At 39.8% G+C, this 23,463-nt stretch overlaps 1 protein-coding gene across 1 annotated transcript in view; it reads left to right on the top strand.

Moving 5' to 3' along the window:
* sema6bb (sema domain, transmembrane domain (TM), and cytoplasmic domain, (semaphorin) 6Bb) overlaps positions 1-23,463 on the top strand; it is a 104,112-nt gene that overhangs the window by 52,061 nt on the left and 28,588 nt on the right. Inside the window, 12 exon segments of the mRNA XM_056729603.1 lie at positions 2,299-2,359; positions 2,457-2,519; positions 8,071-8,169; positions 9,582-9,672; positions 10,870-10,944; positions 10,947-10,988; positions 11,538-11,626; positions 12,437-12,654; positions 18,559-18,690; positions 18,795-18,944; positions 19,857-20,036; positions 21,885-22,025. Coding sequence (XP_056585581.1) covers positions 2,299-2,359; positions 2,457-2,519; positions 8,071-8,169; positions 9,582-9,672; positions 10,870-10,944; positions 10,947-10,988; positions 11,538-11,626; positions 12,437-12,654; positions 18,559-18,690; positions 18,795-18,944; positions 19,857-20,036; positions 21,885-22,025 — 1,341 coding nt within the window.

Genomic DNA, 23,463 nt, shown 5'->3' with positions numbered 1-23,463 from the left:
AATAAATGTCCTCAGTAAAGAGAGCAGTGAGTGGAGCGTTGCCTTGCCCGGCGGCTCGGTGAAGTCACATTAAATCAAGCCTCAGCCACCTCATAGTATTTGACCCCTTCAAAGGTCAAATCTTTCAATTAGGCTCAGGAGTGAAACTCAACACATTCCAGTCTCAAACCTGTCACTAACGGTGAGGGACCGGTTCCTGCTGACCTCTGAGGTCCCGAAAAGGCCGGGGAAGGTCGGACACCGTCTGAAAGACGTGCAACCTCCACAGACACAGAGAAATAGAACGTCTCAATGGCTCAGCTGTCACCGCGTCTGCCTCCACAGATGCGGAGGGATGCGAGCGAATGGTGCGAGACCTCCTGTGCCTCCTGTAGCACTGCAATTGTCAGAACCCACTAAAAAGAAATCCTTCAGAATTCACTTTCTCTCTCAGCTGCCGTTTTTGGAACCTGAAGTTAAATGTAGTTGGGCCCCCCATGAGAGTTTTTGCTTCTGTTAGACCTTTTGTTGCTTGTTAGTGTGTCAGATTATAAATGTTCGGTCATAAATTTCTTAGAGCCAGATGAGGGACATAGTTAGCTTAACCAAACATACAGTAATGTATTGAATGATACAGCAAGGTCGCCATCCAGATCAATGTAATGTATGTAAATCTTTTGCTTTGTTTTTCATCGACCTGGCAAAAATGTAATTCCAGTGATTTAGAATTAAAAAAGAGCTTTCTTTAAAAAGTAGTATTAAATAATAAAATTAATAATGTTTTAACAAGGATTATTAGCAAGATAAAAAGGTTAGAGCTTCAACGAAATCAGACATTGTATTCTCGGTTATCATGGCCAATTGAAATCCCAATAACGGTATTATCACAATATTTTCCCATTTACCAAATAAAGAGATGATGCCATCAGGGAAAATTCATCTTCAATTTAGTTTATTTTGTGATATGTCTGTTATTTGGTCAATGAGTCATACAAAACACAAGTGCATGGCGACAGAGAGAGTTTGTAAACATTGTGACTCCTAATTAAACATTTTATTTGTTTGCAGAATCGTTTACGATGGTACGATATGGGTAGAATTAACACAATATTGATAAACATGGTTTTTAATATCACTGTTATTGTCAACACTGGTTTACTGTTACACCCCTATTTTGTGTACAAAATTGTGTCCAAATAGAAGAACTGATGGTTTCCACTTGTCCCAATCGTGTTGCAATAAAAGCAGTATTATGTTCTGTTCTATCCAATGGTCGGCATGCCTCGTCCAAACCAGTCATGTTGTTTGGTTACATCGTGTACCATAACACTTGGTTTTTATGTTCATGTGAATGTGACAGTACTGAGGAACTCCAAACAGACCTTTTGCTTTGCTCTCTGTATGGCCGCTTGTATTCTGTATCCTAAACTTTGTGCTCTCTAAATAAGGCAAGCACTGTGTAAGTGTATGATAATTTTAACCAGGGCACTTAGGGGCCGTCCTGCTCATAGAGGGAATAGCCAAGGGGGATTCGCTTTAACAAACCACACAGTGAGGGATTGAATAATTTATAGTCCGTCTCAACAGACTCCGCTCAAGAACGCACACACAAACAAGCACAGGCTGGGGTTTTTCTTGATGTGCTCCACAGAGGAGTGATGAAGATGGAAGGCTTAGACAGATAAGATCAATACTTCTGCATCTCATGAAGTTCTCTGCAAGCCCTGCAAATTCACAGATTACAACGTACAAGCGAGAGAGAGAGGTTGCCCGTGCCACACAAGATTTCATATCCCTCATCTCTTTAGTCGGGCCGCATACACAAGCTCTTAGCCTTTGATCAATATGAAGGCATAGGCTACACTACTCTATAACACCAATTGTGCTATGATTAAAAGAGATCGGATTAATAGACACTTTAGCAGACGCCGCAAGGTTACGGGGGAAATGATTAAAGTGGTAGAAGCGAGCCTGAACCCCTCAGTGAGAGCGCTGGATGTTGAGTTTCATTGAGTGATGAACCGCATGCAACATGCATGCAGTGTGGGGGTGGATTATGAATTATGGAAGGGAAATCGGGCATATCACATTGCAACGAACCGTGATTATTAAGGACGAGCTTTGAGGAATTGTTTCAGTGTGGTTGCTCTGGGTAAATTCATGCAGTTTAAGGCATAAGCAAATTTGCTTTTAAATGGTGAAGTTGAGGATGCGAGGTTGAGTACTTTGACTTTTATAGACTATAGGAGTTCTGTGTTTTATAATGCTGTGTTATAGCCCTGCTATGGGCACAATCTCATTGTCTCTCTCCTGTGTCAGGGATGACCTTTTCCGTGTGGAGCTGGACAATGTGGTGGGTGAAGAAATGTTTTACAGCAAGGTGAGATTTTACACCAGCAGTAACACACATCCACACGACTTTTGTGCTGAAAAGAAACGTACCTCATTACTGAACTTTATTCCAAACTGTGTTGCAGAAGAGGACGTGGGAATCCAACAAAAATGACATCAGAATCTGTAGAATGAAGGGAAAGCATGAGGTGAGTAAATTATTTCACATACAAGTTGTAATTCATTGATTTCCTAACCCTGACACAAAGCCGTTAAAATTATTGTTTAAAACTTGATTTGGATCTTTTCTGAGACGTTTCTGAGAAAAGTCTGTGTCTGTAATGTGGCCCTGTTTTTTATTTTAATGGTGGAGATTTTCCATTGAATTGTGTTGTTTTAATGTTGAACTTATTCTGTGATTAACACTATTCTCACAGAATATTTCTGTATTGATACATGGTTAGTTAGTAAAGGATACTTTCTGGTTGGACAACAACATTTTACAAAGCTGGTATCTGAGGGTGAATAAAAGGCAAAATATTGAGAAAATCCCCTTTGAGGTTGTTAATCTGGAAGATTATGTGTAAAATGTATAAAATATGTATATAATATCTTCATGGACCATGTACTTTACTTAAAATACTAAGGATTTTTTGCATAAAAGAAAAATCTGTAATTTTTACTCATACCTTGTATTTTTGGCAATTACTAAAAATGTTAATGTGCTACTTAAGACTGGTTTTGTTGTCCAGGGTCACATATGTTTGTACATTTTTGTGTGGGTGTTACTTATATCAACAACATCCCTTTAAACATTTCAATTATGTTAAATTAAAAACTTTTACATGTGCGTGGCATTGATCCTGCTCGCACTCAAGTGTTATCACTAGGAAGCTGGTCACAAATTTGCAAGAAATTCACTGTTTCTGCTGTGTGTCCTTGTAAAACGGAGAGGGGTGTCAAAAGCAGCCAACGGTCTCGCCCACGCACGACCATCGCCAATGACTTCCTTTCACACGCCCTTTCTGCTTCGGCCTCTGGAATGCTGGGTATTTTGTCTGACTTCAATGAGATTGCAAGGGAGTTTTTATTGAAAGGTGTCTGTGTGGGATGGATGACTTAATCCCCTCCAGGCGAAAAACAACTTATTTGACACCGAAAGTGACACCTGACATCGAAGCTGGGTGAGAGTGAGCAAGACAAAGGGACGGCAAAAACCAGACTAGATGACGCATTCAAATGAAACAGAAAGAGAAAGTGGGCTACTGTCCCACCTGTGTGCCCAAGGGATGTGCAGAGAGAGCGAGAATCAACATAAATCGAAGGGAGGGAAAATATGTTAAGCATAGGTTCAGGGTCAGACTGGACTGTATGAGTTTACAGTAGGTTGAATTTTGTTTTGACCAAAGGTGATCATGGTGTTTTTAAAACCACTCCACCGGTCGTACTCGACTCCTCCACATGACACATTTGGCCTGTGAGCCTTGTCTTCGACCTCTCCACATAAAGAGAGATTTAGCTAGAAGGTACAAAGTGAAAAAAGATTTAATGTTCTCTATCAATAAATCAATATAAATACACTAGGTTTCGCCACAAGAACTAAATTCATTAGTTTGAAACAATTCCAGGTTATTTCTTTTTACAGTGCACGCATGAGAAATAAAAGGAATTAAAGCGATGGTAGGTAGTGAAGAGAGAGATAGACTGAGCATTGCCCTCTAAGAGTTAATAAGTCTGCAAACATGAGAGGTCATGCAGAGATAAGCCAGACGAGACAAGCTCTTAAACAGAGCCCAAGATCACACACTGAGTGGACAGTGATACACAAACACACACACCTGCTCACACACTTGTCCTCTGGTCCTCCTGTGTGAGTCCTTGTGTTGTCACAGTGATACATTTGCCACTGGGGTAATTGGTTTTGGTAATTAAATGTTTCTGCACGGCTGATCTAGGAGGCCACGCGGCTGTAATTGGGAGGGAAATTCAATCTTCCCATCTCTGGCCTCTTCATTTGGATCTGCGGGAGGCCATTTTGAATCTATGATGAATGCAGATGCAGTATCTTCTCTCACTACAACTGTCAAAAGCAACTAGGCTGATGCATACCGTACGCACACACCGAGGCTTTGGTGCCGGTTTAATGCAGATGAAGTCGGAGCGCAGCCGGTGCATAGACGAAATACATTCTTAGCCAATTTCACAGACACTTTTTATTATGATTGACAGCGCTTATTCAAATTGTATTATGAATAATGTGCAGATACAGCTCGCTGGACTTCCAATTATGTGCAAACGCCTGGAAATGAAATGCCAGTCTGAATCTGAATTTAGAAGAACCGCCCAAAATATGTATTCTTAATCAATATGAAAGGTAAATGAACCACTCTGAATCCGGATTCTGATTCAGAATAATCAAATACATCACTATGAATGAAATAAAAGTTTTGGTTTTGGCATTTTTGTTTATGTAATGTTAGTTTGGGTTTTGCTTTCCCAATGGTAACATTTTACAGTGATACTGGTTTCATCCTTTACTCTTTAGTAACAATGCATTCTGTAGTCCTAAAGGCAGTCTGCACAGTCTTTCAGTCACACTTCTGCATCCTTAATCTCTGTGATCGCTGTGGTTAGTCTCCAGCCTGCTTTCAATGTTGATGTTAGCCCATGGTGTGTTCACCAGCCATTAGCATCAAAGTGTGTTCGTGAGAAAAAGCGGAGCTGAAGAACATTTGTAGATGAGCCCTGCAGCATCCACAGGAAGAGAAATGACACAAACACACAATCTCCCACTCACATGCACATGCACAAAACGCAATCACTTACTCATCTTTGCTAACACACACACACACACACAAAACCACCCTCGCTTAAGTGTTTTCTGGCAGATTTGTGCTAATTTGGCCCCTGCTGGTAATGCGGTCCTTGTCTGACCGAGGCTGCTGTCACAACAATTGCAAAGATTATTCTAGAGATGACAGTGTTGTAAGAGGAGAAAGGGGAAAAAGAAGGGCACGGCCAACTTTCTTTGCTCTTTCTCTCTTTCCAACGAATCTCTTCTCTAATCTCTCTCCTGTAGTCTTAGAAACAGACTGGGCTTAGTATGCAATGGAAACTTTTGAGAGTTTAGCCTTGCTTATTGTAAATACGACCCTTTCATTATGTCTGAAGTGGTTAAGAGGACATCGATGGGATCAGAAATTACCCTTTGTTGCTCTCACAGGAGAACTTATCTGACGTAATGTGCAATTGACTACAGTGGATGGAAACGGAGTTGGATATAAATCGCAGTTACAGTAAGTCTCCAAAATTTGACTTGGACTGTAAATTAGAGGCAACACTGAAATCGCGAAACTATACAAATGCGAGTCTCTCGGTTGCTCTGTTTACCATGAATGCGCCTCTGTTATTCTACAGATGAGCCTTTTTCCAGGATACTATAAAATAAAAAGTTAGATATAATGAATTGTTATGCAGCAATGTTGAGATCTAACAAAACTAACAACTAGAGATTTGATACTCAGTTGGGCTTGAAAAACGGAATCGGTCTGATTGAATGATCCCTCTGACTGAAATGGATTTGGCTATCGTGAGACACCATTATCAAAGAATGTGTTTGGATGTAAAGATATCACTGAAATCGGAATGTAGGGAGTATAGCTGTATAATCACCAGATGTGCGGTGTCTGTATAGAAATCATGTCTGGAGACTCACCAGAGGAGGAGAGAGATAGAGAGAATGCACTTGAACAGGTCAACATCTGTTCAAGAAAACATCTGTTAGAGAGACAACGCCCGTCGAGAATCTCACACAAGGACACACAAACACAGGCATGGGTGGTAACTTATCCGGACCCTGAGCATAAATAATTTAGTACTTTGACACAAACAGTGAGAATCTGCAGTCAGGACCATGCGATCTGAATAGACACGGTGATGGACACGGTGATAGAAACGATGTGACCAGTTTAAAAGAGAAATAAATTGAGAAACATTAACAACTATTTTCCACTTTCTTTCAGTTTAGCAGGAAAACTATGTACGTGAATGGATGCTTTGGTAATATCATATATAAAGCAACCATGCAAATAAATTAAAATTCATCAGAGATGCGATGAAGGCCGAAAGCAGAGAACAGATTCAGAAAACATACAGAGAGAAAAAAGCGAGGGATACAGAAGGATGCAGAGGATGGATAGAAGGATAATTGGGCTGGTGGCAGGGGAATAAAGGGATGAGGGAGGAGATGCCCATTGAAGAGTATCGAGGAGGAGAACTGATGGTGCGGTGGACACCCAGCTCTACAGAAAACCCCTAATGGACTAATGAATAGTGTGTAAATGAATCAAACCACTTTGAAAATATGAAACGAGGGCTTGAAATGGAAAGAGCAGGAGATGGTGATTGAAGGCTCAGAGTAGAGTGAGAGCGCTGTTGTTTATCCAGGAGATGTGCTCTATCGCTTACCAGACCAGGAACTGTGCCAGGAACTCACATTTGTGGGGTGTTTGGACGCTTGGAGGTATTTGTCAGTTTTATCAGTAGAATTATAGGGTCTGCGTGCCTATGGCTCCTACGGAGATGTGAATGCAAACATAAATACCGCATACACGCATAGAATACATCTGCATCACAACACCCCTACCACATGCACATAAACCTGTTAAGATAAGAAATGCGTCTGTGTTACACAAACGCTCACAAAGACCAGTACACATGCAGAAGTGCATTGTGGGTAGACGTAAATGTGATTTAGTATGTCTGTCAGTTGTTGTGCAGTCAGTTTGTGATGTGCCAGTAGTTAGTTATCTTTTTGTGGGTTTGTTGACATGAAAGAAGCCGTAAATGTTAATTGCTGAAGCAGCGTAAAAATGAGCAAAGGAGCTGTAACATGCAGTATGATTAAAATGACGTTAAAATGTATTTGGTCAACAAATGAAATGGAAAAACGAAATGGACACAATTAGTTTGAGACTACATAAACAAATGTTCTTGGTAAGAACTGGTCTGACAGAAAGACAGATCAACATAGTGTTGTTATTAAGTGTTTCATCCATCATGGATCCTTGTACTTGAATTTAGTGCTGAAATAAAGTACAAAATAAAAAATGGAACAAATCCATAAAAACGTTGAAAAGGCCTAAATCTTTCTCTATTTAATTATGTTTATTGAACTTTTATTTTTGTCTGTCAAATAGAAAGCAATATAATAAAAAAAGAGCGCATTCTCTTTATTTCTGGCTCAATCTCTCTATTTCTCTATCTCTCTCCCCGCTGGAAAACAAGATCCCAGTCAGGACCTGAGCATCTGGAATAACACTCCTCCTCCCCTTCAGCTCTTTTTGCACGTCCTCATCTCTCTCTCCATCAAGTAACAGATTGCTGTAGTCATGTAGCCCTGTTGCCCACAGGTTGCTGCCCATCAAATGGTGCCACGCTGGCGGGCACGCACAGCGTATGCCTGCGGGGAGGCTGTACATGGGGGGCACGACACGCTGTGTTTCTCTCCACAGCTCCTTAAGCCCGTCACAGGTGCAGGGCTCAAACATGTGCATTCAATTGAACCGAGGTTTCGCAGAATGACTCACTGTGTCGTGCCACTGGTTTGCCAAGTGAATTGTTTGTACAGATGCAAACAATCCTTGGAATAAAATTGAAAGTGCTAAGAAACGTGATGTCATGCGGAGGGTAAATTCTTTTAAGAGCGTTTGGTTTAAGTGATGAATTTCTTTCTTCTTTCAATTTTGTTTTCTTTTTTAGGACGAGTGCCGTAACTATATGAAGGTTCTGCTCAGCCGGCAGGGCGGATTGTTTATCTGCGGGACCAACGCCTTCAATCCGTCATGTGCCAACTACACTGTGAGTATGCCGTGATACTTAAAACCCTGCATATGACACACACACACCCGTCCAGCACTGTGTGTTTTAGACATGATTTATGCCTTAAATCATACTAAAGATTATTGAGGAGAGCTATTACATTTCAGTTCAGACATATTATTTTCCTCGGATAGTTTCCAGAATTCCATAGGCATACATGGACAGACCGAGCTTAAGAGTTCCCAGTGTGGATTCTTGGGATTTTGGCTGATCCTACTACATAGTAAATACCCAGAAGACCCTCGCAAATATGTAGTGTCATGCTAAAAGCCATTGAAAACACTGTATTCAATACGCAAACATTATGGTAGTGGGTTTTGCATTTGCAGTCACAAAGAAAACAGAAAAATCCGCTGTATTATTAATGATCTTACTTATTTCTTATAGATCATACTTGATTTATACAATCACACTGATTTTGGTCCAGTCCTCACAACTTGCTTTCTTATAAAACTTTATATGACCTCACACGTACCAAACAGAAAAATTGTTTCCTGTTTTTTGTTGTAACTCTGTCTCCAACAATACCAGAAAGCTGTTCCTTTTGAAATGATAACATCAGAATTTTCCTGTGTGTAGTCATGGCCACTCGCACATTGTTTGAATCCAAGATTCTGAGTGTGGATGTGTGTCACCTTCCATCCATCTGTCCAAGGACTCCATCGCCCCCAGTGTACATGAGTCACATAAATGGAGGGTTTTATCATCTACAGTTCCACCTACAGCATCAACTTCAATTCCGCATCCATTAGTGTCCCACCTGGACGCCGCTCGTCTGTCTCACGCATCAGATCCACACCCTTTTAAACCAATCACGCTAATGATATACAACCTGCTGGATAAATCAGAAAAACACATAATTACGAATCATCCGCTCTGTTGGAGTCAGTGTTCCACAGCGTGCCTGACACACACACATAGATATTCTCTTGAAAGTATCAAGGGAATTGAGATGATGCAGAAGTCTGGAGGACGTGAAGAAACTCGGTCTGTCAGGTCTGAGATACGCTGTTGCAGATCTGAGCGGTGAAAAGAATACCAGCGCACCTGAAATGCAACGTTACACCTGTCAGGAGTTTAAGAAGCTCTCTGGAGACAGAACTGGATGGAAGAGACAGTGCAAGGGTTTATTTATAGTTTGTTTAATGGTCTGGGGCGATTCATCGTTTTCTTATAGTTTGAACTGTAATGGTACAGTACTATATATTATGTGCATGTTTTATAACTTTACACATTCTTCTTATTTCGTGTTCATGACTGGAATGGCAAACTTGTATATTTGAGGAGATTTATTTAGTTTGTATCAGTTTCGGTACATTGGGTGCAGCAAGGTTGTTTTTCCTTTCAATAATGAATGTGTGTATTTTTCCCCTGTGTCTTGTGTGTGTCAGGGAGACACTCTAGAGATGGTTGGAGAGACTGTAAGCGGGATGGCAAGATGCCCTTATGACCCCAAACATGGCAATGTTGCCCTGTTTGCAGGTGAGGCCGCCACTATCTCTCTTCCTGTTCGTTCATTTGCTTGGTGGTCTTTTGCATTAACAAAATGAATGATACACGAACATATCCAATATTCACAATGATTATGAAAAGTTTACTGGCAATATAAAATAAGGAAATTTGTGAATTTTGAATTGATTTTAATGCAGTTTTTATTTGGCAATAAACTTTCCTAAAGTACCTTTGGGTATCATTAAACTTGCAAGTGTGAAAGCATTTTGGCTGCCACTGGTTCCAAAATGGCATTCGTTTTATTTCCATGAATCAGGTAATTTAGTCTGTTTCAGTTTATTTAAATCATACAAACTCTTGCATTAAAGGGGTAGTTCACCCACAAATGATGTTTTTTCATCATTTACTCGCGGTCTGATGCTCATGTCATTCCAAACCTATTTGAGAACACAAAAAAAGATATTCAAAGAATGCTGGTAACCAAACAATGCTGGGCCCCATTGACTTCCACTGAATGGACACAGAAGCTCTCAGACATTTCTCAAAATATCATCTTATGTGTGTCCCAGAAGAAAAAGGCATATACTGTAGATGTTTTTTTTAGGACGGATAAATGATGAATTTGCATTCCTGTGTAAACTATCCCTTTCATTTAAAACATATTTACAGCTGGGGTATGTTGTTTTAGACATGACCACAACTCATCTCTGCATATTTCATAAAAACATATAGACAGTTCATTAAATGTCACTGCTGTTATTCCTTAATGTAATTACATGCACAAGTATGCGTATGAACAATATTTATGTGTATCGCTTACTTAAATTGCACACATATGTTGACCAGCACGTAACTATGTAACTGCTTCCTGCCCTGTTGAACTAAAGGAAATGAAAGATTTTGTAATATTCAAAGATACATTACACTGTCAAACGTATATTAAGACCATGTTTTTAGTTTGTGGTGGAAAAAGTGAGTGTTCCTGTGTTAAAAAAACCTAGCGATATGTATGACATCATTGATACTGTATATACTATTGGCACAGAATGTAGCTGTTTCATATAGATACCTTGTTTAAGCCCGATTTCAATGCATTTGGAGAAGCCGATACCAGAATGCAATGCGATGAGATGAGTGAAAACCAAATCAAAGATGTTAAGAAGTGATTGAATGTACAGTATTCACTAGGTTTTGGAACAAAGCTAAAATTTTGTGTTATTTCCGCAGAGGGGAATCTCTACACCGCAACAGTGACCGATTTCCTGGCCATTGATGCTGTGATATACAGAAGTTTGGGGGACAATCTGCTCTCAGAACAGTGAAACACGACTCCAAATGGTTTCGAGGTACTAAACGCATTAGTTGACAGGAAAGGTAGCCATTTAGAAGGATGTAATATTAATGTTGTTCTTTTGTGTGTGTGCGATAGAGAAAGCTAAGCTGTTTTTGTGCATTGTTGTTAAAAGGCACTTGTTTACACTCGCATCACTGTCAGGGTCGATTGCTGTGTAAGGATCCGCATCTGAGTCAGCAGCCAACCTGATGTCAAACCCCTCCTTTCATAGACCCCTCTCTTCCCATCATCCTTTGCTGCTCTACCCTGATGTGATCTCTTGCTGATGCAGCAGTTTGAATGAAAGCAAACTCTGTCCTGATTCAAACTCCTTTACTCTCTCTCCAGGGTCACTATCTGTCCCAGAATGTCCTCTTTTTGCTTTTTTGGATGAGTGTGACCTAAGAGGCGAATGAATGTGTTCGAAGCAGCCTACTTGAACTCTATATAGTATTCAGATCAGCACTTACCAAAAGCTTGGGATCTGAGAGAGTGATAGATTAGAATAATTTATTATAAAACAGGAAGTATTAAAGGTTTGGTTCCTTTTGGTCTGTTTCAGAGCCATACTTTGTGAGTGCTGTGGAATGGGACCGGCATGTCTACATCTTTTTCCGAGAGATGGCCATGGAGTTCAACTACCTGGAGAAGGTGAGAGGCATTTTGCAAATGGTCAGACAAACAGATAGTTGTGCCCATTGGTTTGACAAGGCACCTTAAAGACTTCGCATTATCTCATCACAATAAAAAGTTATATTGACTATGAATTAGATGTAATCAAGCGCTATACACAAAATTGGAGTTATGAAGAGCTTAGTAGTAGATGTTTTGAGAGGGAGAAGGGAGAAGCAATGGGGGCGAGTCATCTGAAACTGTTGTACAGTAAGTCCTATTATGCAATATTATTAAAATGTCAATATTAACTAATGTATTTCCAGTCCGACAGCAGCGTGACCTTTTCTCTCCGTGACCGTTTTTCTGCTCCATATTCAATTTGATAATCATTCCCTTAAGATTTGTTGTTTTTGGGAAAACAGAAATACAGCCCATCATATACTGAAAACTGAAAAAACACAGTGACAAAATAACAAGGCTTCTTTTATCTGAAAATTAGCAATGCAAAACATATGCAGCAACAGAATTTTGCGTGCGCAAGCGTTTTCTGCTGCCGGACCTCACTGAGAACAAAAACCCACTGTGCTTTGCTTTCGGCTCTTCTGAAATCGCTCAAAGAACCCATTTTAAACCATTTTGACATTTTCATGAATTGCTTTTATTAGCTTAACCATTTTAAACAAACCATCTACATGTTTCCAGGATATGGGTTAAATGCACAAAGATTAAAAGATTTAAACACCAAACAGTTGTGTATTCTTTTCTGATTCAGATGCTTATGATTCTTTAAATGTTGAATTTTTGTATTTTAACACATGTTTTCCCCCGCTTGTGCACGCACGTAAGGTGGTTGTGTCTCGTGTGGCGCGCGTGTGTAAAGGAGATCAGGGGGGTTCACAGCGCGTGCTGGAGAAACAGTGGACGTCTTTCCTGAAGGCACGGCTGAACTGCTCCATCCCAGGAGATTCACACTTCTACTTCAACTTCCTGCATTCCACCAGTCCCATCATCCGCATGCACGGCAGGGATATCATCCTCGCAGTCTTCTCAACGCCGTCCAACAGGTACGTTGTGGTCGTTTTTAAATGCTATTAGCAAGCATTTAAGAAAACGGTGATCTACAGTGGTAAAAACACGAGAAAAGTACATGTGCAAACCCACAGACCGCTCGCAGATATCTGAGGCATATTGCATTGAGATCAGAAGCTCCAATCTGATTGGCTGGTTTCTAGTTTCAGAGAGTCAGAGTGCACAGGTTTATCAGTCTGCTGAGAAATAAAGCTGTGTTTACGAGTGCCCAGTGCTTCTGAGGAAGAACAGGTCGCAGGATTTGCTAATGTTTGCATGGTTCTTGACAGTAACTCAGGGAAAGATATTCAGAGATTTGATTGAAACACTTAGCATCATGTAAGCAAGATATCCTTTATACAGCAGCAGATAATATTAAAATACTTTTTTTTATTTAATCATCATTTCTAGATATTTTGTGACCATTCCAGTCCAGTGTGTGTTGAATTTCAACAAAATTAAACCTCCAACTGCAATGTGAAAGACCGACAGCAGGACAAGACGCATAAAAACTGCATATTTTCTGTTGTTTTGACATGTTTCTCCAGTTTTCATTTTCTGCAAATAGAATTTTTGAAATTTTATAGAAAATTTCTTACTAGTTGAGAGAATTACAATGAAAAAATCATTACCAACAATAAATAATAAATTCACAAAAACTAATTTTTTAAATTAGTCTCAATTTTTTTTAATGGCTGTATATTCTATACTTACAGTAGTGGCCAAAACTGATATTCAACTTTGGACAATTAAATTTTTTTGGCTTTTTAATTTAATTTTTTTATAAAATGTATATTGAAAATGTTGCATGCGTGTTACATTATTGTGTTCAGAGTACAAACTGACTGCAGCTCAGATCTGAGAAGGATTTAAGTAGACTTGGCCAAAAATAATGTGCAAACTTTATAAACACAAATATTACTACAAGAGAGTATCAGAAATTAATAAAAGACAAAATTGTAGACCATGCTTTTTCCTGTAAGCTTTTTGTTTTTCTATGCATTTTAAGTACTGTATATTAAACCACAGTATCCTGGATGCTCTGTAGTTTAAAAGTTTTGTGCATTTTGTACATATTTTAATAGTTTAATTAACCCAAGGAAGCATTAAATGCAAAAATTGCACCAAAATTTACCAGACATGTTAAGGGCCACTATTGTATACAGATTTACCTGCACATGACTGCGATTTATCACATATATCATGTGTATAGATGGCCTTTGTATGTCCAGAATGTGCACCAGATGTAATACCAATAGTCGTATCCTAACAACCACCCCATTCCAATCAGACAATGTATCTCTTGAGAAGATCTCCCAAATATAGCGCTTCAGCAGCCTCTTTGATAGACAGTTGAGCTGGAAATATCGCAGGCTGATGGTGGCAGCTGAGCGCTGGGAAACGGGTACAAGCGTGCTGGGTTTAGGTTGTCCTGAGGGATTATGGGTGGAGAACCACTGAATATAGAGCACTCGTGCGACTATTGGGAATGTTATTGCTTGGTTTCAGTGGCATGTAGAGAGGCATTACGAAAGAGGAGGTGTGAAAGATAGAGACGGATGGATGAATGAGGATAGATGTACACATGCTTGACAGTCTGTCAGCAATGCATCACACATAGAGAGAAAGCAACAATGAAACATATATTTTGGGGATCAGGAAGCAAGTGCATGTTTTGACAGATTTTGCTGGAAATAATTACAGGAAGCAATGTGAGAACAGAAGAGAGGGAAAAAGTGTCAGGAGGAGGCTCGAGATGGGAAAAATAATGACTACAAGAGGAAACGGGAATGTTTGCTGAAAGATCTGCTTTTATTTTATTTTACAGATAAGGTTGCTGAACACAATCTTACCAATGTGTGTGACTGAGGTTTGCGAGTGTGTATGCATAATGTGTGAATGAGCGTGCGTGATGGGTAATATCTATGTGAGACCTGTGTGTGTGTGTATGTGTGTGTGACAAATGAGGAGAAATGGAAGAATCTCTGATGATGAAGAAAGGGCAAGACTCCGAGCATGCAAATGTGTATGTGTGTGTTTGTGTATGGGTGTGTGTCAGAGCAGGGGTCAAACCTTAGCAAATGCCAACTCTAATAACATCTCGGTCTGCTAATGTCTGCTGTGGGGGGGGGGATAGAAGAGTATGTGTGTGTGTCTCCCTAGTCACTCAAGGACGAATGAATGAGGAAGTCAATAATGGGCCACATCTGCACCCCTACCACTCCTTCCTGTCCTTCAGAGGAGTTAAAGAGGTAGTTCACCCAAAAATTTACGTTTCCTCATTATGTACTCGCCCTCATGTCATTTCAAGGCTATATGACCTTGCAGGGCAAATTTTGAATCATGTGCTTGGTCGTTTTTGTATACATTTACAGTGGGTGAGTATTTAAGTGTTTGAAAAAAGAATGCAAAACCATAAAAGTAAGTGCAAGTCTACACAGTTTTTCGACGAACTGTCCCTTTAAAGACTGTTTCATCAACTGCCTCTTATCTGTGAGTGCTCCTCTCCTCCTCTCTTATCCTGAGGGCAGGGATCCGCGGCAGGCTCAGAGAGAGATGGATGGCGTACACGAGCACTGAGCGCCTCTGTGATAAGACGCCGGCGAGGTGCGGCGACGGGGAGCTCCCAGCTGAACAAGCATTCCCGTCTGCAGCTGCAGTCTTCTTTAAACAGCGCAGGGGGCTTCGCTAGCCTGCCGTGAGGATGTGTGGTCTGTTAAAGAGCTCTCAGACAAATTGCATGGACTGGTTAGCGTGTGGCAGACGCAGCAGCAGGGGAGGACTATGGGAATGAGAGAAGGGCATGTTGGGGATGTGGTTGAAATGGGTAGAGGCATTATGGGAAGGAGTGTAATCAAGTGCAGATTGTCTCAAAAGGACTGATTTATGCTCCGATGAACTATCTGTGGTTCACAATAGTATTTCTATAGATGTGGAACGCAGATGAAAATTGAGGGTTAGTTACCCAAAAATCTGAATTCTGTCACCATTTGTTCATCCTTAAGTCATCGTGTCCTGCAGTAAAAAACATATACAGGTTTATAAAGGAAGATATTTTGAGAAATGTCCGTACAATGGAAGTAAATTGTTACCAACAATCTTTAAAATATGTTCTTTAGTGTTCTGCAGAACAAAGGCGCACAGGTTTTGCAATGGTTTGCATGGTAGTAAATTATAAAAAAAATGTTTGGGATGAACTTTCCCTTGAATATTCTTTTAATATTTTATGAATATTCATCTCTTATTTTGTGGTCTGACAGAAAAGAAAAAAAATCATCCAGAATAAGACTAGATAAAATAAGATTTCCAAATTAACGCTAAAAAGCTGTGCATGTGTTGTCGAAAGCAAATATATTTAAAGTGTAAGAATATTGAAAAACCTAACCCTTTACAATGAAAAATAATTATCATAAGTGTTCTTTGATTAATCAAAGAACCATTAAGAAACCTTTGTTTTAAAAAGTATACATGATAAAATACATTCCTAAAAATGAATGAAGGATAGTCGGTTCTCTGCAGCCCTGTTCCCTCTCCAGAAACCTTGAAGCCGAAAAAGGTGTTTGCATCTCATTTGAGCTCCTGAAGCTTTTAGGTGTGGGGCCATGGCTCCAGGCAGGACAGGAGTAATAGACTGGAATTGCTGTAAATGAGAGGCTGCAGGTGAGTGAAATCATCCTCTTAGTGGATTCTTGGTGAGTGCAGGAGGACGATGCAGAGTTCAGATTGAAGAAGGAAATGAAATGAAGCCAGACTCTGCTGGAGAAGCACACACACAAAATTGGGCCAGCTGAGGACCATTTAAAGAGAGAGTGGAGACAGAGAGGGCTCATAAAGGTTGAAAGAGCAATGGAGAAGCGATTTGACGGAGAGAAGATGAGATACGCAGACACACATTCTCAAGGGGAAACTTTTCTGCTCAGTTTAGCAAACTTATTAGTGCTACCATAATGGAACGTGGTGAGATTTCTTTCAATACAGCGGTGTTGTATGACAGTACTTCCTAAGTAAATTGGTTTTCAAGAAAGAAAGGGAGGAGAAGAAAAGAATGAAGGCAGGAAGAGAAGGAAATAAAAAAGAACGAAGAGAAGAAAATAAGGGAAGAGAAGGAACGAAAGGTGAGAAAGAGAGTATGAGGTTTTAAAACACTTTTTTCAAATATTAAAACTCACAAAAATAATTCTTATCGTACAAATTTAAAGATGTGGAAATGGGCAGGAGACCAAAGGCTTATTACAACAAAGCGAAGAATGAAGGAGAGAAAGAAGGCTGAAGAAAAGAGAGAAAGAAGAGACAGCAAGAGAGGAAAAACAACACAAAGAAGTGAAGAAGAAAAAAAATTTGAGGAAGGAAAGAGAAAGAAAGAAAGAAAGAAAGAAAGAAAGAAAGAAAAAGACTTGGCATTCAATGGGGTGTATGCACATGGGATGATGACGTATCATTGGCTGAGATTTTAGCAGAAGTACGTCATCGAGCCATATGCATATACCCCATTGTGTAGAATATGGATATTTAATTTTTACTAATTTTACCTGTTATTTTTAATAGCCATAAATCCAGTGATGTCTAATGACAATTAAAAAGAGAAGAAACCACACTTCTCTCATTCCCAAGGAGAGCCATTGCTGGAGCCGCTCACCTGTCAGACCTTTAAGAAGGTCTGCAGTATGTCGGGGTGATGACATTGATGAGTCTAAACTCGCTCAAGCTGAGATGACTCTAATGAGGTCTGCAGGAGGCCTTGTCAGAAATTACTTGACTTGTGTTGTCACAGCAGTCAAGATCCTCAATCCGTTGAGCTTTCGGACAGCTTCTGTGCTGTCAATCAGTAGATCATCCTCAACAGCTGTCTAGCCTACAGCTTAACACAAACCCAGCGCGCAGTGAAATGGAGGGACAGATGTGTCCCACAATGCCATGGGAGGCCTCTGCTCTCCCTCGATTCTGTTCTTGAGGTTTATTATACAAACCCAGCAGTCCACACTTAAAACTACATAAAGCCAAGTCAGTGTGGGCAGCTTTGAAGAAGAACTGTGTCACGCAAACAAAAGGCTGAGGGTGCATACTTGAGCATATCGTTTAGAGATTTGTTAAACCCTTGGATTGCACCCAGAAAGTGCATCTCCCTAGATTCTGTTTTCACAGAGAAGGTGCGTTCTAGAATTTCTGGGCACTTTACTTGATGACGTGAGATAAAGTTCTCTGCGAAGCGGTGAGGAGGAGGAGAGGCGAGGAACTAGTCACCTGTTTCAAGGATGCATGAGAATACAGCTGTGGTTTCACTCAGAACGTCTGACAGTGCCAGGAAATGCTGAGGAGGAAGAGACGGAGAGATGGTGTGCTTCATTTTTACGCCCACATCTCTCTGAGTCACTCTGTTTGACTCTTTCCTCCTCTTAAGCAAGTCTTTGTGATGCTGAGAGCTGTCACTTCACCAGAGACGAATCACTGTACTTCAGGACAATTTAAAGCAGATAGAGCTGAAAGAAAGAGGGCTGTTTAACTGAGTCCTCTGTGTGAACATGCACAAATATTTACCTGCTGATCTTATAGACACATAGAGCACTGTTGCACATTATACATCACGCTTCGGTGTTTGTGTAGCTATATATTATACTGGCAATATATCTTGTGTGGATGGAGAAGGTCAGTGAGTTTGAAGTGCTTGTTGCCTATGGTTTCCTGTGACAGCACTTGATATTGTTACCTGCTCTATTTGCCTTGAAATGACTGTCAAACGGCTCAATGTAGTCAAGGCTGATGTTGTCGCCAGTGTGTTTGTGATAAATGAAACCTATTTTGTGCTCCGTTCCTTGATCTTTCTACACACAACCATGTTACCGAATAAAACAGAACAGGTTTAAGAATGAGCCATTATAGAAAAGTGTCTTGTTTTTTTGCAGTATTCCCGGCTCTGCAGTGTGTGCCTTCGACATGGAACAGCTGGCTGGAGTGTTTGAAGGCAGATTTAAAGAGCAGAAATCACCCGAGTCAATATGGACACCTGTTCCAGATGAGGTGGTGCCTAAACCAAGGTACCAAATGAAATGGTTTCATAACGTCGAAATTTGCAGCTTTAAAGAGTGTTTTATGTTCTCGAATGGCAAGTTTCATAATGTGCCTGTTTTTCATTTCTCAGACCGGGTGGATGTGCCATACAGGGTTCAAAGTTCAACTCCTCCAACTCTTTCCCAGATGACATGCTAACTTTTGTCAAGACTCATCCATTGATGGATGAAGCTGTCCCGTCGCTCGGTCAGAGACCTTGGATTGTTAGGACTATGGTCAGGTAAGGACAAACTTGTCAAAACTAGGTTTCCTGCTTTCCTTTCCATTAATATACTGATGGTCCAATGTGGATTACCAACTCCAACCAGTTTCACCAACATAGGCTACCAGGTTGTCCTCAACCTCTTAAAGTTGAAAGTCTATCTAGAACAGCTTCGGGACAGTTAATAACCCCAAATTACATGCTTCAAACAGCTAAATTGAGTAGCTGGATGTAGCAGGATTTTTCTGTTAACTTTAAAGGTGCAACGTGCAGTTTTTAGCGGCATCTAGTTGTGAGGTTGCGAATTGCAGACAGGGGCTCACTCCACCGCTCCCCTCCTTTCGAAGCACCTAAAACATCTCCTCATAATGTAAGGTCTTTATACACATTAGACGACATAGTTATGTATTTGTATATTGCATTTCTGTCAATAGGTCCTTATTAAATATTGGACCTTTGACAATGAAGACATTTGCTTTACTTCAGGAGTTAACTGAAGACTCTTAAAATCATTCTTTCATCTTCACTACTCTATGATTCACACTCTCTTTCTGAACATCTGACTAGTAGACTACCACGTCTGCTAGCATTAGCGTAGCGTCTGTCAATGTTCAGACTTCAGGGTACCAGCAGCTGGGGTTTCACAGCATCCCACAGGGCACAGGACGAAAAATTATAGTGACAAGTTGTTTGTGTAATTTCAAACCCTGTAGGAAATCATCTTATTTTAGAAAGCTGAATCACTGAGACAGTGCCGCTGTCCCAAGATGTGCCAGTTTGTCTTAATTATGCAAATTGTTCTTTAGATTTGGGTGATTTGCTATTTTGGCAGCAGGGTTTGGTTCATTTTTAATGCCTCTTTTACTCTTTGTCTCGTCTGAGTATGAATTATGTTGAAAGGTCTGTTTTGATTTGATACGTTTTTTACAGAGACCAGCTGAATAAAATGGTGGTGGACACGAATGCTGGTCCCTATGGTAACCAGACACTCCTCTTCCTGGGTTCCAGTCGAGGCACCATCCTCAAATTCCTTGTCACTCCAAACAGAGACAATACAGTTTCAAGAAACAACATATTCCTGGAGGAACTGGAAGGCTACAACCCTGACAGGTACTGAAGAGGTTAATGTTGAAACATCATTTTATGGTAAATATAACATGTTGAAAGACCACAGGAGGCAAATCGTGCCATTTAAACAGATGGGGCATTAACTGGTTATTATCTCTTGCTGAAGGCGGTGCAGATTTTGTAAGCAACATCTTCCATGGATACAATTGTGTCTGCATTCTGTAAAGGGTTTAGTCTGGTTTTCTTCTCATTCTCTGTATCTCTGGCTCTCTAATTCGAAAACAAAACACATTTTTTACACACCAAGGTAAAAACACATGGTCTTAATAATGTGAAAGTTGTCAGCGGGTTTTTAATTTCCAAATAGGAGTCTGCTGAAACAATAAAGTGACAAATGTGAACATAAACAAATCTCAATCTACACAGTGTGTAAATCCGTGAAAAAAATGTGAGCTAAAAAGTGACCCAAATTGCACCTGTCTTTAAAGACATCATTTAAAAAATTGAATGTAGAAGTAAAGCATGAGTTGGACACTGCTTAAGGTGCCCTTTTATCGTCTCTAAAAATTATACCATAGTAACAAAGAAAAAAGAGTGCAGGATTGGGAAAGGAGGGCTTGAATGTTAATTGATGCAAGATCAAAATTTTCAACGCCTGTCGTTTTTTTCTTGCTCTGTTAGTTGCTTGGCTTATTTCAGCCTAATTTTTCTGTTCAAACTTATTTTCTGTGATCTAACTATAGCGGTGATTCATTTTCATTTCTTCTGTTTCACTCCTTGGCTCATATGTGTCAAGAGAGGCTGTTTTTTCCGCTTAATTCACTTTAAACCTGCCAGTCGCACCTCTTTATCTCACCCTCTCTCTTCCTGCTTCGCTCTTCATCACTTATTTTGGCTGCTTGGAAAAAAAGGTGCCGTAGGACTGCAATGATTCATTCATTCAGACTTCTTTCATTTTTCAACATATATATTTTCAGCCTGTGCTTGATCTTATGGCTTATTTACTCTTGAAGGTGTTTGATACGTGTGGCTCATTGCAGAAAGTACTAATGATCTCTCTGCGCAATCAAGGATATTATCGTAAGGGTTTCAATAACCATATGTATGCGTATATGTATGCAAACAAATGTGAGTTAGAGCCAGCCTGCCAGGTGCTGGAGTGATTCTTCAGCGCTAAGTGCTTATTAAGTTTAAAGCACAGAGGAGTGGGTGGCTGCCAGGCTCGCAGATTTCAATCAGATTGGTTGACACACATCTCCGAGCTTTACTCTTTCTTATTGTTTTTTATAGGATGAATTTAGACTGTTAATTATAGCCAAAGCACAAGTCTGTATCCAAGAATGATGATTATAAATGTATAAACGTAACTGTGAAGTTAAAAAATATTGAGTTTGCGGGAATAGAGGAATATAGAGGAACAATTTTGTTAGGATTGCCCAAATATTTTTATCTGAGGAATGATTGACTGCTAATCCAAATCTATTCATCTTATAAAAACATGAAAATTGTATCCGTTACTGTGATCTATGCTAATAAAATCTTTCGTTATTGTTCTTCAGGTAAATGGGCTTTTATTGTTAATAGAATAAATTCTTGAAGAAAATATATGTCAAAAATATTCAAGTTGGGAAGTACAAAAGAAAACTGATGTTATTTATCGTTGCATGTGCCATATTTGATTTAGAAACTACAGTTGTCGTGGTAGATTCTGTTAAACAACGAAACAATATATTTTGTTAGACTAAAGCGGTATCAGACCGCGTGTTGTCTAAACTTTATTCATTTTATGTTTCTGCCAAGTCGGCGAGCTTCAAAGTGTGTAAATAGTTTTTGACTTTCTCTCTGCGCTCGTAATTTCTGGCTAATTGATTTGGACTGTGTTTGTTCCAGGTGTGGGCCGGACTCTCCTCAGGCCAGACAGCTGCTGTCTCTTACGCTGGACCGCATCAGTCACAGCCTTCTCCTTGCTTTCCCATCCTGTGTGATCAAAGTGCCTGTAGCGCGCTGCCAGCTGCATTCCCGCTGTATGAAGTGAGTGACACACACAAACTCTTCTGGTTTGAAATCTTACACAGCAAAGTGGCATCTTTTACTTATACAATTAAACACTTACAAATACAGTACACAAAAACAAGCGTTTACCCACCTGTCTAAGTAGGAACTTCCGATTGACTGATTGACATTGTTAAGGGTCAAGTGTATGAAATCTACTAATATGTTGTCATGTTTTCGCTTCTTTGATGAAAGACACAACGTATTTACAAAACGCATTCTGTAGTGCAGTTTGTCCGTTTAGGGCTACTGTAGAAACAACATGGATGATTCCATTCGAGGGGACAGGCAGTATGTAGATAGAGCTCATTCTTAAGTAAACAAACCATAACGCTTTATTATGTTAGGTCTTTATACACCTCTAAAGACAGAGTTATGTATATTATATTGAAAGTCTGTCAATAGATCTTTAAAAAAATGACACACTGAACCTTTAAGCTAAATATTTTAGGGTAATCAGAACCTTCATTTTAAACCTAAACCTAAAGGGGATAGTTTACCCAAAAATAAAAATGATGTCATCATTTATTCTCCTCGTAAAATACTTTTTCTTCTGTGGAACACAAAATATATTTTGAGACATTTCTTAGTGGCTTTGAATATATACAAGGACGGTCAATGGGGCCTGATGTTTGCTCATCGACATTCTTCAAAATATCTTCTTTTGTGTTATGCTTTCCAACCGGATAAGTTCAGAAACAAAGTTCCGGAATGAGTATAGAGGGCTGTTGTTCGTGAACTAAGTTTTCCCTCAGACCATTTCCCCGATCGCATTCGTATGTGTAAAAGGAACTATTTAGTATTTAGCAACGTCATTTAAGCATGTCTGTCAAACAACGACAAACAAATCCTTTTTATGTATCCGTTTAATTTTCAGATATACAGATATAGCAACACTTTAGATCTATAAATCACACTTCAAGATGCAATGCCTTACACAAAATATCAACCCTTATCTGCAATCAAATACTCAAGTTGACATCACATTAGCTATGGGCATGTTCCTCAAATTCAGAGTACCAAAAAAGTAAAAATACCTTCTGGCTTCATTTTGAATTGTTACAACTTGTTGTATTGTGCTTATTTAGTGGTTGGGAAGCTTGCCAATGTATTCGATTTCTTTTGATACAAAAAAATAAGCAGGTCTGGCCAAAATGCTTGAGGGGAGAATTTATAGAAGCTAATTATTTAGTTGAAGTGCAAAATAACCCTTCGGGACATGATGTTGACCTTTTCGCATCTCAACATTCTTGAAAGTTTTTAGCCCAAGGAACTGCTTGTGTTACACGACCTTTATGCTTGGCAAAAAATCTGCTAACTAAATATACACAGGGACCTCCTGTGAGGAACACAGCAAGTGGGATCCACAGGAACTTCCTCAGCCCATCCAATAAATGGATTTGATAAATCTATCCCA

Source organism: Triplophysa dalaica, chromosome 18 (genome assembly GCF_015846415.1).
Source record: "Triplophysa dalaica isolate WHDGS20190420 chromosome 18, ASM1584641v1, whole genome shotgun sequence".
NCBI lineage: Eukaryota > Metazoa > Chordata > Actinopteri > Cypriniformes > Nemacheilidae > Triplophysa > Triplophysa dalaica.
Note: the sequence above shows the minus strand (reverse complement) of the source record. Positions and strands in the feature narration are given on the sequence as shown.